Here is an 18,859-nt window from a genome sequence, read left to right as displayed (position 1 = left end):
CAAAAAAAAATCCACTCACCCAGTGGTGACAGGAGAACACACACATTTAAAATACTATTATTTTCAAGCTTTCGGAGGCAGTGGTTTCTTCTTCTGGCAAAAGGGTTGAAGGGGAAGGAAGAGGTGCGAAGGAAAAAGACTCGTGAGGTTTAGGAAAAGGGGTATACTTCGGAAAAGACACCCAGAACCCTGGGTCAGGGGAGACTTATTGAATGGAATGAGAGGGAAAGACTGATTGTTGGGGATTGCACTGGACAAAATGTGGAAACCTGAGAGTTTAATGGTGGAAGATCAGGTAATACACAAGATAGAAATTACTGCCAAGACATTATGCACAAGTTAATAAAAGTGAAAAGCTGAGTGCATTGTATGTGATACAGATTGGGGGGGGGGGGGGGGGCTGGTGGGAAAATAGATAGGTCAGAAAATTAAAGACGGAGTGAAGAAAGGAATAGTTACCATGAAGAAATCCTGAAAGCAAAGACATTAATGTAAATTGAGGCCACGTGGGTGAGGAGAACCAAGGACATGTTACAGCACCTGTTCCTACTTGTGGAGTTCTGAGAAATTGGTGCCTGGGGGAGGAATACAAATGGCATGTGTGGTGAAACAGGCACCAAGGTCACAACTGTCATGTTGTAGAGCATTGTGTCTATGTCCATTCATCCTAACTGATAGCTGGTGGTAGTCATGCTGATGTAAAAGGCTGGACATTGCTGACATAGCTGGTATATGACGTGTCATTTCATAGCTCTCTCTCTCTCTCTCTCTCTCTCTCTCTCTCTCTCTCTCTCTCTGATAGTATGTCTCTTGCCATTTACAGAGCTGGTATAGGTGGTGGTAGGAGAGTGTGTAGGGTAAGTCTTATAGTGGTGACAGTCACAGGAGTAGGAGCCATAGGGTAGGGAGATGGGTGCAGAAGGATGATCCCAAGGACCAGTCTCAACAGTACAGCATTTTCTGTCTCTCATTTGAAGCACTCTTCCCTCCTGAATTACCTGTGTTATCCAACAGTCTCACTTACAAATCTAAACCTGCATTTAATCGTGCTGCTTTTGTGAAGGATCCACTTTCCTTGACATACAATTTCACTTTGCAAACCAAAACCATTTCAGCAGCAAGCCTGACATTGAACCTTGCCTTGAACAGTTCTGACCATTATCCCAACTTGATCCACCACTGCTAAGTGTCCTCCGCAGAACATAAGTCCCTTCGGCTCCTAAAAGTTGATGACTCCTTCACTGTACATCAGCAGACAAGTGATCTACCATTGTGGTACTTGACTGATGGGAGTATGTAAATAGTGAAGGTTTGCGCCAACTGTCTTACACCTCTATGTCTAGCATCTGCCATCAAGATCCCATTACTCTGATTTAAACTGACCTGCTGTCCCTCCTTAAAACCTCAGGCCCCTCACAGGGACTGACACCTCATTCCACCCAAACCATGCACCCTCACCTTGTATCTTCTTCCCCAAGATCCACAAACCCAGTCACCCTGGCCATCCCATAGTTTCTGGATTCAAAGCACCCACTGAACATATATCTATATCTAAATATCCACCTACATGATTATTCTCCTACTCACAATTAAGTGTCTGGCAGAGGGCTCATCAAACCACCTTTAGGCTACTTCTCTACCGTTCCACTCTCAAACAGCATGCGGGAAAAACGAACACTTAAATCTCTCTGTGCACGCTGTGATTTCTCTTATTTTATTAAGATCATCATTTCTCCCGATAGAAGTGGACCCAACAAAATATTTTCACACTTTGAGGAGGAAATTGGTGACAGAATTTTCATGAGAAGGTACTGCCACCGTGAAAAATGCATTCGTTTGAATGACTGCTACCTGAATTCATGTATCATATCCGTGGCACTCTCTTCCCTATTTTGTGATTATACAAAATGAGCTGCCTTTCTTTGAACTTTTTTGATGTCCTCCATCAATCCTCTCTGATGTGGATCGCTCACTGCACAGCAGTACTCCAGAAGATGCGGGCAAACAGTCTGTTCAGTGACCTGTGACATTTTCTAAGTGTTCTGCAAATAATCCAGTCATTGGTTTGCTTTACCCTTATCTGATAAACACTAGTTCAAAGACTTCCTACTATACTAAAGACACCAATAATTTCATAGAGCGTCTGAAATCTGTACCTGTCCCACCCCTACCCTACACCTTGCTTGTCTCCATTGATGCCACTTCCCTCTATATTGATATCCTCCATGTAGATGGTCTGTCTGCACCTGCCTGACTCCAGACCTACAAAATTCTTCCTGCTCATCTTAATTAACTTTATATTTACCAACAACTACTTTACCTTTGAGGGGCAGACATACAAACAGATCAGGGGCACAGCCATGTGAACCAGGATGGCACTTTTCTATGCCAGCCTTTTCATGAGTTTTTTGGGAGGGGGCTTCCCGGGATCCATATGCCTTCAGCCCCTGGTTGGGTTTAGATACATTTACGACATCTTTGCCATATGGACTTATTGAGAGGGCTGACTCGAAATACATTGTCCCAATTAATGATCCTATTCTGAATCCCATGCCACTTCCCTTGAAATTGATTTCGTCCTCACTGAAGGTCAACTACACACTTCTGTCCACATTAAACCTACTAACAAACAACAGTACTTAAATTTTGATCATTGTCATCCTTTCCATGTCAAATGTCCTCTCCCATACAGCCTTGGCATTCAAGGCAAACATTTGTTCAGATGCAGACTTTTCACAGCAATACACTACCATTCTCACCTTGGCCTTCACTGGATATAATGACCCGACCATCCTGGTACTGCTGATCCCTCCAAAAAAACAATTTCGGAGTACACCACTTGTCACTCAGTATGATGAAGGCTATGATGTCCTAAAGTTGTGTCCTGAAGTGTGGTCGATTCTGTCAGACATTTTGCCCACTAACCTAGAACAGCTTTTTGTCACCCCCACTTCCTTGGTTCTTGCCACCCAGTTGGTCTTAATTTACATTAATTTCTTTGGCCTCAGCATTTCTTCACAGTAACTTTCTTTCTTCTCTCCCTTTTAGTTTTCTGTATCATTCATTTTCTGACCTGTCTCTTTTTTGTCGGACTGACTCTTGGAGGCCATGTTCTGGTTTCAGTACTGCTGAGATGCGGACTATACAGTATGGACTATTTTCAGGCACGTGACTTGTAGAGGGGAACAGTCATGTGCACAGGCTGCACCTCTTACTGTCAATTAGAATGGTGCCTGTTGGCGAGAAAAGTGCCTGTGGTAGTGGCATGCAGAGTTCCTGGCATGACAAGCTGCATTGTAATAGTAGTAGTAGTAGTAGTAGTAGTAGTAGTACTGGCTTGCTACCCGGCATTGTTTTCGTTGTAGCTGTCTTGCAGGTGCCTGTGCCGATAGTGGATGATGCGCAAGGCTACGCCACCAGCGGGATGTGTGTGTGTGTGTGTGTGTGTGTGTGTGTGCGTGTGTGTGTGTGTGTGTTTGCAGTCCAGTTAGAATGTGGGCATGGACACTATATCCCATCTTCCTTGGGGAGAAGATGTCAGAGCTAACTTACTAGTACCTGAAGAGCCTGCATCCTCTACCCCGTCGGGGAATGAGACAGCAGAGCCGTAGAGTCACTGTTGCAGAGACTGTGCCCCTTCTCTTTCGTGGGGGTGAGTGATGGCAGCACCTATTGGATGCCAGAAGGTAAGAGATTGCTGGGTGTTCACGTGGGAGTCATACCTACCTTGGGAGAATTGCAGTGTGTGTCTGCGTCTGGGAGAGCCACAGGTGTATGTAGCCCAACTTCATAGAGGCGAAGCTAGGTCCAGGGCAGAAAATGATAAGGGGTGGAATCGGAGGCAAACAGAGAGCTCGGTTCAAATGGCAGGACAAGGACAAAAAAGAAAGAAAGAAAGAAAGAAAGAAAGAAAGAAAGTGTGACTAGAGCTAAAGAGGCAAAAGGTAGCGGATCTAATTGGTAAGAACTACTTTCAGTGAGCGGGACTGAGGGTGAAAATGTAGTGCGTGCCAAACCACCTATGGGGCAAGACTGGGAGAAGCAGCACTGGAATGAGTGAAAAATAGGATTTCAGTGCCAATTTCTTTGTCTGAAGCAGGGCCACCTATTAGAAGAGGGCTTGCCATGGCTGCAATGCATGGATGCAATAGGAGGCAGCATCAGGTAGCAGGAGGGGATGATGGCCAGAGGTCAGATGAGACTGGATATGCTGTGATCACCACCTATTCAGATATTTGGACAAGAACAAGACTAAGAAAATTGGTTACCTTCAGTGTCAATGATGTAAATGAGGAGAGTAATGTGAAAACAGCATCGTCAGTCATGGAAAGAGATCTTGCAAAGATGATTTTCATCCTAGTCACCAATCTCTTATAGACCAGTGTATAGTACATGCAGAAGTTCAGCAATCAAGTGAACTGGAAATGATACTTATTTACTCAGGAAAAATTACAGCAAGAAATAACACTATGCAATAAGAAGCCATATTATTGTAGCAACTCTTCCAGCAGTGGTGAATGTTGTCATCTTGAAGTCCAATATAACCTATAAATCAGCCAGGTCATCACCTGGTTTCGGATGCCCTTTGTAATGTTACTGACCCCTTTATACAGCTGCTATTCCACCTGCTGAAATTTCAAAATCTCTGTTTTTGAAATTGATTGGAGCTGTAACCTAATACCCCCTCCTTTGTCAGGGGTTAGAATAGACCCACGCCCCTTCCTTCACTGTCATAAGAGGCGACTAATAGAAGACTTTTTTTATGGAATGAGGTTTTCTTACCTTGGTTTGTACTTTGGACTTTTGAAGGTTTTTGCTCTTTTCACGTTTTTAACACTGTTCCCCCCACAATTTTTGGCTTTTTAATTCTGGTCCCCTTTTTGGGTTTGATCTCCACTTTCCAAATTTTACAGAAGTGCAGGATGTGTGGGGAAGAATTCCTTATTGTGCTGCATTATCTCTCCACTGTGCACTATTATCTTTTGCACTTACCAATCAACTGGATCTACCTCTGCACTCAAAATCCAGTTCGGTAGCCAGTCCGTCGTGGTGTGATTGTCAGGTACCCTCTTGGTGGTAGCCCCCAGACAATGCAGGGATCGCACTGCTGATGCCTAAGCTCTGACCTCCCTGTGTCAGCCAAGGAGTAGGTGCCCGTCCACTTCAGAGAACCGGGACTCCGGGGAATGGCTACTGTTCCAGGTGGCCTTTGCCTTGGCGGGGTAGTGCCCAAGGGGAGAACTCAGATTGGAGTGAGTGGCATCAGGGTGGATGATCTGTGATGAAAGGGGTCCAACTTAATAGTGACCATGCCAACATGACTCTTTCTATCAGTCGGGAACTGTGCTTTTAATGCAAAAGATTATAATCCTACAGCACATCTGTCATTGACCATGCCTCAAGATGAGAATCAGGCAAGGAGAAATGGAAGTGGATGGCTTGCCGAGTTGTTGGTTTGTTCCCGCACTGACGGCGGCTCTTTCGCTTCAATGAAGCCAACGTCTTTTGTTGAAAATGTTGGAGATTGGTTTGGGGAGGTTGTGGCAATAGAGAGGATGAGAAATAGATCTTTGCTGATCAAAACGTCGCACGCCAACCAGTAACAGGCACTTCAGGCCTGCTTCAAGTTAGGAAATATACCAGTCACCATTTCTCCTTGTAACAAACTTAACAGAATGCAAGGTGTTATTTTCCATCTGGACCTGATGCTACAAACTGATAGAGTTGTGTACTAATCTGGTGCGACATGGAGTCCATTTTGTTGGCCGCATCCAGAAGGGACCAAAGCATAATAGTCTCTGAAGATAACATTTTACCTGAGAAAGTTAAGATCATGGTGTTTAGGTGTGATGTCAGGCCTTACTTTCCTCTTCAGATGAGATGTTTCAAGTGCCAAAGGTTCGGATACACGTCCTCTAGGTGATCTAATGAGGCTGTATGTAGGCCATGTGGATGGGCATCCCATGATGGCCACTCTTGTGACCAACCCCCTCAGTGTGTCAACCGTCTGGAACTGCACCCTCCTCATTCACTGCAATGCTCATTGTTCAAGAGGGAGAAGAAAATTCAAGAGTTTAAAATGTTTGACTGCTTGTCTTATCAAGATGCAAAGAAAAAGTTTGAAAGACTTACTACAACTGTCATTTTTCTCAAATTTTGCGACTTGTCACAGTCCATACCTCATGCAATGACAAGGTCTCGCACAACACCTCCTGTTGGACATCTGCCTACTCAACACTGAAGTTGTCTGCAACCCATTTCATTGTGGCCCATGGAACATTTTCAACTACAGATCTCGCAGTTTGCAGCTAGAGATTCGTGCCCCTGATTCAGTGATGTGTCCATCGCGATATTTTTCCTATCTTTCTCTCCCTCTACACTCACAGACTCATAGAAGATGCTCCATGTTGGTTGCTTATGATAGCTGACTGGCAGGTTTTGAAGATAAAGCCACAGCTATCGGAGAACGACGCAGGCCGCTTAAATGATGCAAGTGCCATCCCTCTGTGGATAATTTAATAGCATTCAAAAGACTCCGGGCAAAGGCACAGTTTTCAATAAAGAAAAGGAAACAGAACCTAACCTAACCAGTGATGGAACAGTATATCTCAACTATGCAATCCAACACCCTATCGTCCCAAGTATGGACTAAATTCTGCTGCATTTGCAGCCATCCACCATCCGCAGCAGTTCCTGGCATCATTTGTCAATTGGTAACACCTGCACTGATCCCGTGGTACTTGCCAAACGTTTCGCAGCACACTTTGCTGAAGTGTCCACTTTCAGTAATTACCACCATCAATTCCTGACCCAGAAACACCTTACTGAGCACCGCCTTCTGTCTTTCCATGCACACAGCTCTCTATCATATACTGTCCCTTTTAGTGAATGGGGGCTATGCAACACTTTGGACCTTGGATGTGACAAAATCCACAACCAGTTGCTCAAACATCTTTGTGCCAACAGCATGAAATATATCCTCAGGCTTTTTAATCTCATTTGGCGGGAGGGAGTATTTCGTTCGCAATGGTGGGAAGATATTATCCTCCCTGTCAAGAAACCGAGAAAGGAGCTGCTTATTTTAACTAACTACCAGCCAGTCTCTCTGCTAAATGGATTGTGTAAACTATTCAAACGAACAGTCAACTGCCATCTTTGCCCGCATCTCGTGGTCGTGCGGTAGCGTTCTCGCTTCCCACGCCCGGGTTCCCGGGTTCGATTCCCGGCGGGGTCAGGGATTTTCTCTGCCTCGGGATGGCTGGGTGTTGTGTGCTGTCCTTAGGTTAGTTAGGTTTAAGTAGTTCTAAGTTCTAGGGGACTGATGACCATAGATGTTAAGTCCCATAGTGCTCAGAGCCATTTGAACCATTTTTTGAACTGCCATCTTTGTTGGTGCCTTGAAGCTTGGAGGGCAAGTATCAAGATTCCAAAGTGGCGTCGGGCTTCCCAGTCCACTACAGATCACCTGTTTCATTTGGAATCCACAGTGCACATTGCTTTTGCGCATGACCAACATCTGCTTGCCGTGTTCTCTGACCTGCAGAAGGCATACGATACCACCTGGCGACATCACATCCTGTCTACACTGCATGAGTGGGGTTTCTGGGGCGTTTACCCATTTTTATCTGGAATTTCCTATCTCTCTGGATTTTGCATCCACCCACAGAAATTTATCTTGTTGACCAGGTACTTGAAGTTGTTGAAACTTTCCAATTCTTATGTATTTTATTCGACCACAAGCTAACTTGGCTGCCGCATGTCTGCCGGCTCATGGAAACGTGCATGAAGAAGCTAAATGCTCTGAGTTTGTAGCAACTCCTCATGGGGATGGGGACCATGTAGTTCGTCTGAGATTTTACAAAGTGCTGATTTTATCCCTCTTGGGCTATGGATGTGTTGCCTGTGGGCCCACAGCAGTGTCTGTGTTGCGCTTACTAGGCCCTGTTCACCATATCATGCGGTTGACAACAGTGACTTTCCGTAGGAGCCCTGTTGACAGCCTCCTGGCGGAAGCTGGTGTCAGACCACTCCAGGTTAGACAACAGCAACTTCTAGCAAATTATGCAGTCACAATCTGTCAGGTGCCTACCCACTCATGTCACTCTTTTCCACGACCAGCTGGGATCCAACTCAATATTCTACTAAAGAACATCCAACAACCTCCATTAGTCTGTGTTCCTAGAGCTTCCTCGACATCCCCCGTGGTCTGTACCTTGTCCTGTGATACGGATGGATCTCTTGTGACTCCAAGAAGGAAGCTAACCCTATCCTTCTCAGAAATGTTTCTTCCAATCCTCCACGTTTATTCTAATTTGGTATGCATGGACACAGATGAATTGAAAGTCAATGGCAGGGTCAGTTACACTTTTACACATGCAAGAGGGGACAAGAAGTATTCTCTGCTGGGTGTCTGCAGTGTATACACTGCAGAGTTGGTTGCCATCTCTCAGGCTTTGTGGTACATCAAATTCCAGGTCACAACAGAACTTTCTGTTATGTCGTGATTCCACAAGTTGCTATCCTAAAAGGATTTTGGTTGCCAACACCCAAGACCTACTGGCTGACCTCTACAGCTCTGGAAAGACAGTAATCTTCATCTGAACACAGAGCCACACAGGCATTCCAGGAAATGAACTCGCTGACTGTTTAGCTAAAGATACAACTACAGGAGATCCACTTAACATCAGAATACTGGGCACCAACATACAATTAAAACTTTGGTGCAAAATTTTGAGGCTCTGGGAATTGGAATGGCAGGCTGCTATGACCCAAAACAAGTTGAGAGATATTAAAGGATCCACTAAGGTGTGGCATACATCTTTCCAGGCCTCTCAGAAGCATGCGATTGTGTTGTGCCGACTATGAGACTTGCCCACAAGTTCCTTTGGCGTCAGGAGGATCCTCTTCGCTGCAGCTGCAGGAGTCTACTCATGATAATACGTGTTCTTGTGTAGTGCACCCTGCTGGCCAAACTGTGGTACGCTCTGTTTGCCTACCACACTACCTCAGATGCTTGCAGATGACTAGACAGCCACTACCAAAGTGTTGCATTTTCTGAGGGGAGAATGGATTTTGCTCCAAAATACAGTACTGTTCCACTTCCAGTGTTAGGGGTGGTTGTGGTGGCAAGAGCCTCCCTTGTGGTGGATTCACACCAAATGACTGCAGGTTACTTTCTTCCCCTCTCACCTGGTTGTGCCTTTAGACCTTTTTGTGTCAGATGTGGTCTGGGTTAACTCCCTTTGCTTTTACCTATCATGTTATGGCTACTGTTATACCCTTTTAAGCTCTTTAACTTGATTATATAATTTGAGCACCCTAGTCCCATAATATTTTTCTCCCATGTCGTAAGGGGGTACTGATGACCGAGTAGTTCAATCCCTTTAAACACACAATCATCATGCAACATAATATTTCAGTCACAGACGTGACACCATTGACTTAAACTGGGATTATTTCACATTTGTTAGTGCTAAAATATTTAATGTGAATGAGTGGTTTCTGCTATCTGCTGGTTTTATAGTTTGAATAATCCAGGTTAGCAACAACACTCTAAACAGTCGCAGTTTCATTTTATACATTTCCATAGTTAGGGTGCCCCTCATGTTTGTATGTACAATAAATCTTCACAAAACACCATTTGAGAGAAAACAGATATGGTTGTTTCTGGAGTGAATCTCAGAAGCTTCACTTACACATTAAGGGGGAAGTTATGTGAAAGACTACAGCTGGACTGTAAGGTCGTAAAATATTTACACTGACTCTCACACTCAGATCTGCACATATTAGTGTTAAATGTTGATTGGACAAGTACAAACAGAGAATTTTTTCATTCAGGTATTAACGTTAAAATTGCTAATCATGGTCTCTTATCACAGAGATGGTGGCAGAACAGTTGCTGGGGACCGACTAACAGATTTATTGTCCAGTGCTTGCATTTACAGAAAAGTGTATGAATATTTACTCAAATTGTTAAATGTGTATTGCTTTATAGAGAGAATGATGTCAAAATTAGTGGCAGTGGTATCTGTATGAGAGATGATTGGAAAATTAACAAAGTCAAACAGACTGATTTTTTTTCATACCATGTGCACTACCACAGGTATTGGATAGCTTCATGTAAATTTAACTGGGTCATAATTTTCGTAATTTGCTTAATTTCTTAAGCAAAGTAGCCTGACAACCGAAGGTACTTACTTGTTCAGAAAAATTAGGACAACAAAATTATAACATCAATATTCAGAATTAACTGTGCTTAGTGGTCCAAATAACGAAAATATCATCTGGATGGTGGAAACTGGATTTGCAAATTACTTTTTAGTTAATGGATTTTCAGGAAAGGAAAAATGTTCACTAGAAAGAGTGAAATTGGGTCTTTCATTTAAATTGTGTCCTTTTGGAAATACAGTTACTAGCTCACTATATTTTTCCAAGCATGTGGTTTCTGAACATAATAAATTACTGGTTTCTCTTAAAATAGCATGTTTACTCGAACACTAATTGTACCGTTAACATTAACAGAACTCAAACTAATGAATAATGAATTTTACTGGGATATTGCCTAGATAAAAATTTTGATATTGTATGTAAATGTGAATAGAAGAGGAAAAAAAGAAGTCATCTACGCAGTAGAATTACAGAATATGGAATTATTCCACTTTGCTACATTTTACCTTCTTTTTTTAGGTCACGTGCCTCTCTCTACAGTTACAGGGAAATAAATATTGAACTATATGAAAAAATGTAAATTAGTTACAAATTACAGCATGCACACACTTTATTCACCATGTAAAGGTCACTACATATCTTCGGATTTAGGTTAGGACATGTTTGATATGCCTAACATCCTTGGCAATGATGTGGCGTAGACGAATAGCGAAATTCTGCATGACCCACTGAAGTGTCAGGACATCGATACTGTCTATGACCTCCTGAATGGCTGTTTTCAGCTCAGCAATGGCTTTGGGGCTATTGTTGTACACCTTCTCTTTAATATAGCCCCACAAAAAGGAATTGCATGTGTTCAGATCTGGAGAACATGGCGGGCAATCGAGGCCCATGGCAGTGGCCTCTGGGTCCCCAGAACCAGAATGTGGTCACCAAAGTGCTCCTCCAGGACATCAAACACTCTCCTGCTTCCATGGGGTAGAGTTCAGTCATCCATGAACCAAATCTCATCAAAATCAGGGCCACTTTAGATAATGGGGATGAAATCATCTTCCAGAACCTTCACATACTGTTCGGTAGTCACTGTGCCATCAAGGAATATCGCACTTAAGTATTCTGTGAGTGAACATTGACCACACACACCTGTTGAGGATGAAGAGACTTCTCAATTGCAAAATGCAGATTCTGAATCCTCCAAATGCGCCAATTTTGCTTATTGATGAACCCATGCAAATGAAAGTATGCTTCATCACGAAACCAAACCATATCCACGTGAGAGTCCTGTTCAGTTCTGTGGACAATAGTGTTGGTGAAAAACAATTGCTGTTCCAGGGCCTTGGGGTTTAATGGATGATGGGTTTTAATTTCCTGTGGGAAGAGAGGCAGGTCTTCAACAACAGTTTGTCACAGTGTATACTGGTTGAGTCTGACCTGTTGTGCAGCTAATCTGATAGATTTCGTGGGGCTAGTTTGAAACACAGCATGTGTCTTCTCGATGTTTTCGGCCATTTTCACCCTTTACAGATGACAGACATTGCCAACAGTCATCACGAATAATACCCATTCTCTCAAACATGTGAATCAAATTATTGATTATTAGCACACTTGGACTGGTTGTCTTCATCTTGAACTCTGTCGCAAACTTCCTTTGAGCCGCAGTTAGGATATCATTGCTCGCATAGTAGGCCTTCACAAGCACTATATGCTCAGGCAAGCTGTATTGTGACACTTTAATGTGCAAATGGGTGACAACAGCTAGGTGCGTGTGCATGCGCATACTAATTCCCGTCATGCCTCACAGCCAGCCATGCAGTTTGAGCATCCTAATGCAAACTGCTCAGAAGTTACGACACTTTTATTTCATACAGTTCAGTATTTATCACCCTCTATGTTACATGAGTAATTTCTCTGCTGTTATACTAATGATTTTGGTGTTATATTTGAGCAACTGAAGGAATTTGTTTTCCGTGCCTGCTTTGCCTCAGTTTATTGAAGCATATTTGATGGGAGTATGTCTTGGTGTTGCACAATTTGTGTTCGTGTGCTTACATTGGTGAAGCTGTTCATTTTCCACCTGCACTGTAAACACTTCTCAGCATAGCACAAAACTGCAGACGTTTATATCATGTTACTATGTATTTATCCTGTTATGTTAATGTGATATGAATATCAAGAGCTCGGAAGGAAAAACAGTCGTTAAAAATGAAGGGAAAGGTGGAAGGAGCATCTAGAGGATCTACACAAGGGAGATGAACTTCAAGATAGTATTATAGAGCTAAAAGCGGACGTAGATGAAGATAAGATGGGAGATAAGATACTGTGAGAAAAATTTGATAGAGCAATGAAAGACCCAAGTCGAAACAAGGCTCTGGGAGTAGACAACATTCAGTCATAACTACTGATAGCCTTGGGAAAACCAGCCATAACGAAACTCTTCTATCTTGTGTGCAGGTTGTGAGAGAGAGCTGAAATACCTTCAGACTCAAGAAGAATATAATTATTCCAATTCTAAAGAAAGCAGGTGCTAATTGGTGTGAAAATTACTGCAGTATAAGTGTAATAACATGTTTGCAAAACACTATCAACAATTCCTTAGAGGAGAATGAAAAAATTGGTAGAAACCAACGTGGGAAGATCATTTTGAATGTAGGAACATGCAAGGCAATACTGATCCTACAAATTCTAAGATAAGTTAGGTTAAGGAAAGGCAATCCTATGTTCATAGCATTTGTAGACTTGGAGAAAGCTTTTGACAGCATTGACTGGAACACACTCTTCAAAATTCTGAAGGTAGCTGGGGTAAAATACAGGTAGCAGAAAGCTATTCACAGCTTGTACGAAAGCCGGCTGACTGTTAATAGTTCGGTGATGTGGCAGGGAAGCAGTGGTTGAGAAGGGAGTAAGACAGGGTTGTAGCATATCTCCGATGTTATTCAAAATGTTCGGAGTAGGAATTGAAGTTCAGGAAGAAGAAATAAGAACCTTGAGGTTTGCCAGTGCCATTGTAATTCTGTCAGACAGCAAAGGACTTGCAAGAGCAGTTCAACGGAATGGGTAGTGTCTTGAAAGGAGTATATAAGATGAACAACAGCAGAAGCAAAACACAGATAATGGACTGTAGTCAATTAAATTGGGTGATGCTGAGGGAATTAGATTAAGAAACAAGATACTTAAAGTAGTAGATGAGTTTTGTTATTTTGACAGCATACTAACTGATGATGACTGTACTAGAGAGGATATAAAATGTAGACTGGCAATGGCAAGAAAAGTGTTAAAGAAGAAGAAAAATTTAATATAAGTTTAAGTATTAGGACATCTGTTCTGAAAGAATTTCTATACAGTGTAGCCATTTATGGCAGGGAAATATGCATGATAAACAGTTTAGACAAGAAGAGAGTAGAAATGTTTAAAAAATAGTGCTGCAGAAGAATATTGAAAATTAAATGGGTAGCTCATGTAACTAATGAGGAGGCACAGAACAGAATTGGGGGAAAAGAGGAAATTTGTGGCGCTACATCTCTAGAAGGAATCAGTTGATAGTGCACATTCTGAGACATCACCAGTTTAGTATTGAAAGTGTGTGTGTGTTTGTGTGTTTGTTTGGGGGTGGGGGGTAAAAATTGTAGAGGGAGATGAAGAGATGAGTACAGTAAGAAGATTAAGAACGATGTAGGTTGCAATAGTTATTTGCTAACTATTAGAGAAGCATTAGGCTTCCTTATAAAAATGCAAGCTGTCTCTTTGGTTAGCATAATACTAGGAAATAAATGTTTGCTTTCTAGATATTTGACACTCGCCTCCTGGATCATACATAGGGAAATCCCCAGTTGCTTTTCTTGTGGCAAAATGTTGAACCAAAACCAACCAGTGTTTCCTGTATTGAAATTTGCCTGCAAAATTCAAACAGTTTCTCTGAAGTATATTATGCCTCTATTCAATATGAACATTAAGAGTTAAGTCAGTACTGAATACAATGTAGTTCAATTCCACCATTTGTATACTCAGACATACCAAAATCAGCTCCAAATCGGCATTCATGGAAACAGTTTTTTGTATTTTCTTACTGTTGGCTCTAAATATACTGCTGATTTTCTTCCAGGGCTATACAAAAAAATTTTGTGGATATGGAAAACATGTTTGACTTGCTTCAAGAAGATCAAGAAGTTTTTGATGCACCTGGAGCAAAACCTCTAGAGGTTGTTAAGGGTGAAATAAAATTTGTGAATGTGAGCTTTTCATATATTCCTGAAAAGACTGTATTGAAAAACATTTCTTTTGAAATACCTCCAGGACATACTGTTGCACTGGTATGTTGTCCATATTATTATTGTTATTATTATTATTATTATTATTATTATTATTATTATTGTTTTGGTAAATGTAATCCTTATAGATTAAAGGAGACATTCACCGAAAAGTAGCAGAAGCACTAAGTCATCGATAGGCGCACAAAAAAGAAGAGAGAACTTGCTATCTTTCCTCAGAAGAGGATTACTCTGAAAGCTAGCAAGTTTCTTTTTTGTGTGCATGTTTTTGGTGAATAGTCTCCTTTAATCCAAAAGTATTACTGAGAGAGAGAGAGAGAGAGAGAGAGAGAGAGAGAGAGAGAGAGATATAGTTAGTTTTGGTGTGTAGTACACAACTCATCCAAATTAAGCACTATCTTTGTGCATTGTACTTGGGTGTGCTTTTTTATACCGTTCTCAGTATTGGTTGAGGTATTACATGTCATGCATATTACTCTGTCAACTTAAGCGCCTCACTAATGCAAGTTGCAACCCTCTGCCACTAGAGGGCTCACAGTTCTAGCATGTAACATAACGGTTTGTAGGATTACTATGATGTTATGTGAGAAACAATGTGCTGTAATTGAGTTTCTAAACACGAACAACATGTCTCCAATTGAAATCCGTAGAATAATGGAAGCTGTATAATGATGATTGTGTTAACATCAGTAACGTGTGAGATTAGGTTGTTTGTGCTCATAATGAAGGATGTGGTGGCAGTAACCTGAATGCGTGTGACAAAGCTTGGAGTGGATGACGGCATATGGCAGTAGAGGGGCTCATTGGAATGGAATTGATGAGTTCATCACAGTATCATCGTATAACACAAAGACAACTGTCTGGTAAGTATGGCATATCATAAGAGCATGTACAGGCCATCATTGCAGGACTGTGATACAGAAAATTGTGTGCACAGTGGGTGCCTCAATTTTCTCAGAGTTCATCAATCTGATTCTGCCAAGTCTCTCCGGTTCCTGTTCACGGTCGTCCACTCAGAGCACTGTGTCACACATTGAATTTAGCACCCCAGTTTTCTTAATTGCGAACATGAATAAATCACTGTCGCACATTAATGATGCTGCACATTAATAACCTTGATACAATCACCACCATGCACGGCTTCCATTCTTCTATGAATTTCAGTTAGAGGCATGTTTTCTGTAGTTAGAAATTAAATTACAGCACCTTTTTCCTCGTGTGCAGACATAGTTATGTTACACCCTGCCATATTATGGCCTACAATTCAGAGCCCTCTAGTGGCAGAGGGTTTCACCTAGCATCAACGAAGCATGAAACTCGACCGAGCAATATGCATGACATGTAATGTGCCAGCCAATATTGAGAACAGAATAGAAAATTTGGAGGCATTACTTTTCAGCACACCATTGTATGTTAGGTATTGAAACCAGACTCTGTTGACATATGTTGGAATTTAATATATTAGTTTTGAATTCTTGTATGTGGCTCCATATTGGTATTGTATGTGTCTTGAAAATTGAAAGGTTCCTAAATTTTGCATGTGCATTGCTCTGCTCAGAGTGCATGACATTTTGTAAGTTACATCTTGTACACTGTGAGCAAGAGAATCTAGGTTGAACTGTGACATCATTGCTGCAAGTCAGTTGCTGTGATACATAAATTTATACAAGTGTACGTGTGTCTGAATGCAATTTTTTTAGTTGGGTTGCATTGATAAAACAGAGAAATTATAACTGAAATGGTTAACATTACATATTGTGGTATCCAGTGCAGTTAACTCTGTTACGAGAAAGAACAAGTGAAATTGGTGTTGGTGGTGAAGCAGCAGCTTTCAGTGAGCCAGGTAGCATTAATCACAACAGAAATTGCTGTGCTTTCAGTTAGTGCTGAAAAGGTACCAGGAATAGTTTGTATAGGTTTTGGCAGTTTCAGTATTAATAAATCCATCAGGATAACAATCAGTAATTTTTTTATAAGCTTGGTCAAGATGTTGATCAAAGGAACATTTTGATGATATTTTTTAATAATTTGAAGACAGACCATCTAATGATGCAAATTTGGTGTCCAGAGAGTTTACTTTTAGTCTGGACATTCATATTAAAGTGTTGACAGATCATTTGGGCCAACACATTTGTAAGAGGTATCCTGAATAAAACGTACTCGGTTTCTGAGTCTCGTCAATTCGAATCCTACCAATTAAAATGTTAAACTGTAATTTGAGGAGTGCATATATCAAGACATTGTAATTCATAAACAAATTTCAACAAACTGATATTTCAATTTTGGCTTGTTTTCTTCCTACATGGTGATAATATTGAGTTGCTAGTTTTAAAAATACACAAAATGGTATCATAAGTTCCTTTGTCTCCACTAATTAGCTTGAAAGTTAGCTGTTATATCAAGCTTTTAATAGCTTGCCAGTGACATAAAGCTATGCCATTTGCAGTCATTACTGTTCATTGCAATGTTTTAAGAAATTGGAAGAATTTTAAAGAAGAGATAGTAGGAAAAATTAAAATATCTGTAAATGTCCAGTAGTGCATTAAGTAGATAATCCAGATTTGCTATTTTATCTATCTATTTGTATGAGGTACCATATGTGGAGCAATAAAAATGCAAATCCAGATGGTCAACTGTGAAGTCACTAGACAACATGAAACACGACATATTTACCAACAAAACATATTGTATGTCTCTGGGTCTTCGGTCGGCATTTGTTTGACAGTTTTCTTTGTTTATCCAGCACAAGGGGTGACATTGTCAAAGGTTCACCTTCCATTGCTGGCAATGGACTAGAGTCAAGCCTATGGACCGGAGATTATATTATACCTATAACACCAATGTATGAGGGCTTTTTCATGTTCATTACCACTGTGGTTCTCACCTAGCTACCTGCAGTGATCATTTGCAGCACTATAGGAATCCATGATGCGTTTACCTTGAAGCTTTCTTCTTTCATGTTGAAACTACTGCTAATATTTACTGAGCTGTTATGCATTCATTCATTAGAAACAACTACGTGCATGATCTTCCTATGGACATAGTGCATTATTATTTTGTACTTTTATTTGCTATTAGAACTTTCATATTTAATATTTTGTCATTTAATTGAGAAATTTGTAGCAGTTGATGAGATTAAGATTTTTTGGTTTATTTCTGTTGTTTTTTGCTAGCTTCTAAAGAGTAGTTTCACCATGATATGGAATGCAAGTTAATTCCACTCGTGCCTTAATTTTAATTTTTTTGTAGTTATCATGTGATTAGATACTAGAACAAGTGAGTTTTAACATGCAAAACCCCTAATTGTAAGTGTTATTAATTCCGTTAGAGAAGAGTAAATACATAATGCACAGGTAAAGTGAATTATCTGCTCCTCTGTGTCAGACCAAAGATCAAATGCTCAATTTGAAATGAAATGCCATTGGTTATTACTCATATTATTTCTTAAGCCACTCTAGGTGTTTTTTAGTGAAAAGAACATTATTAATGTTTTAAGCTGTGTTTCATATCAGGTTTTCCATTCTCTAGGTTGGACCATCAGGTAGTGGGAAAAGTACTATTGTAAGACTGCTATTTAGGTTTTATGATGTACATGAAGGTGGTGTGTACATTGACAACACAAATATTAAAACTGTTACTCAGAGTTCTCTGAGAGAAGCCATTGGTGTTGTCCCACAAGACACTGTTCTTTTCAACAACACTATCAGGTAAGGTATTAATTTGTCCTTAGTCTTTTGTGGTGGCATGCCTGACTAAAATCTTTTCAGTTCACAAGCAGTGTCACTTCAAATAAAATACTGGTCCCACAGCAGGCAGAAGCTGCTATGAGCTGCCAGACTCGCCTTCCCGCACGTATGTAACTTCGGCCGTCTCTGAAAGGTTACAGACGTTGCTATTGTGTCTATAAAAATGAAACACTGCGAGGCCCTGCAGTCAGTGATATTTTGCTCATGATGACGATGTGTTTTTGTGTGCTTGCATAGTTCGATTCTTAATTACATATTTCTATAATGAGAGGTGTGGTACAGCATTCTATTAATGGTAACATGTACGTTTGTGCAGTCTGTAGCGCAGTAGTCGTGTGTTTCTTTTGGAAGGCCAGTGACCACTCGTCACAGCTAGCCAGCCATTGGCCTTCTTTGGTTCAGCACCAGGAGACTAGCAAGTCACATATTCAGCTTTTATGTTCATTGTTTAGTTCCCACATTAGTAGTAATACAATGAATAGGGTGCGTGTGTGCTGTGTGCAGACTCACTCTGTGAGTGGACAAGTGACCACTCTTTCAACAGGATCCGAGCAGGCACATGGGTGGAGGGGTTTACTAGTTATTAGGAGGTTTACTAGTTATTAGGAGCTCCAGTGTTTGGCACCTTATGGAGCCCCCTTACGGAAATAGTATCCAGGGCTGGAAAGAATTCCATTGTGC

The 18,859-nt window shown here is 41.2% G+C and overlaps 1 protein-coding gene across 5 annotated transcripts in view; it reads left to right on the top strand.

The window, feature by feature from the left end:
* LOC124555728 (ATP-binding cassette sub-family B member 6) overlaps nt 1–18,859 on the top strand; it is a 144,974-nt gene that overhangs the window by 65,602 nt on the left and 60,513 nt on the right. For all 5 annotated transcript variants that reach the window (XM_047129748.1, XM_047129745.1, XM_047129747.1 and 2 more), the window contains exons 10-11: nt 14,267–14,474; nt 17,961–18,139. In XM_047129748.1, coding sequence (XP_046985704.1) covers nt 14,267–14,474; nt 17,961–18,139 — 387 coding nt within the window. The remainder of the gene's footprint in view (nt 1–14,266; nt 14,475–17,960; nt 18,140–18,859) is intronic.

This window comes from Schistocerca americana, chromosome X (genome assembly GCF_021461395.2).
Source record: "Schistocerca americana isolate TAMUIC-IGC-003095 chromosome X, iqSchAmer2.1, whole genome shotgun sequence".
NCBI classification, from domain to species: Eukaryota; Metazoa; Arthropoda; class Insecta; order Orthoptera; family Acrididae; genus Schistocerca; species Schistocerca americana.
Note: the sequence above shows the minus strand (reverse complement) of the source record. Positions and strands in the feature narration are given on the sequence as shown.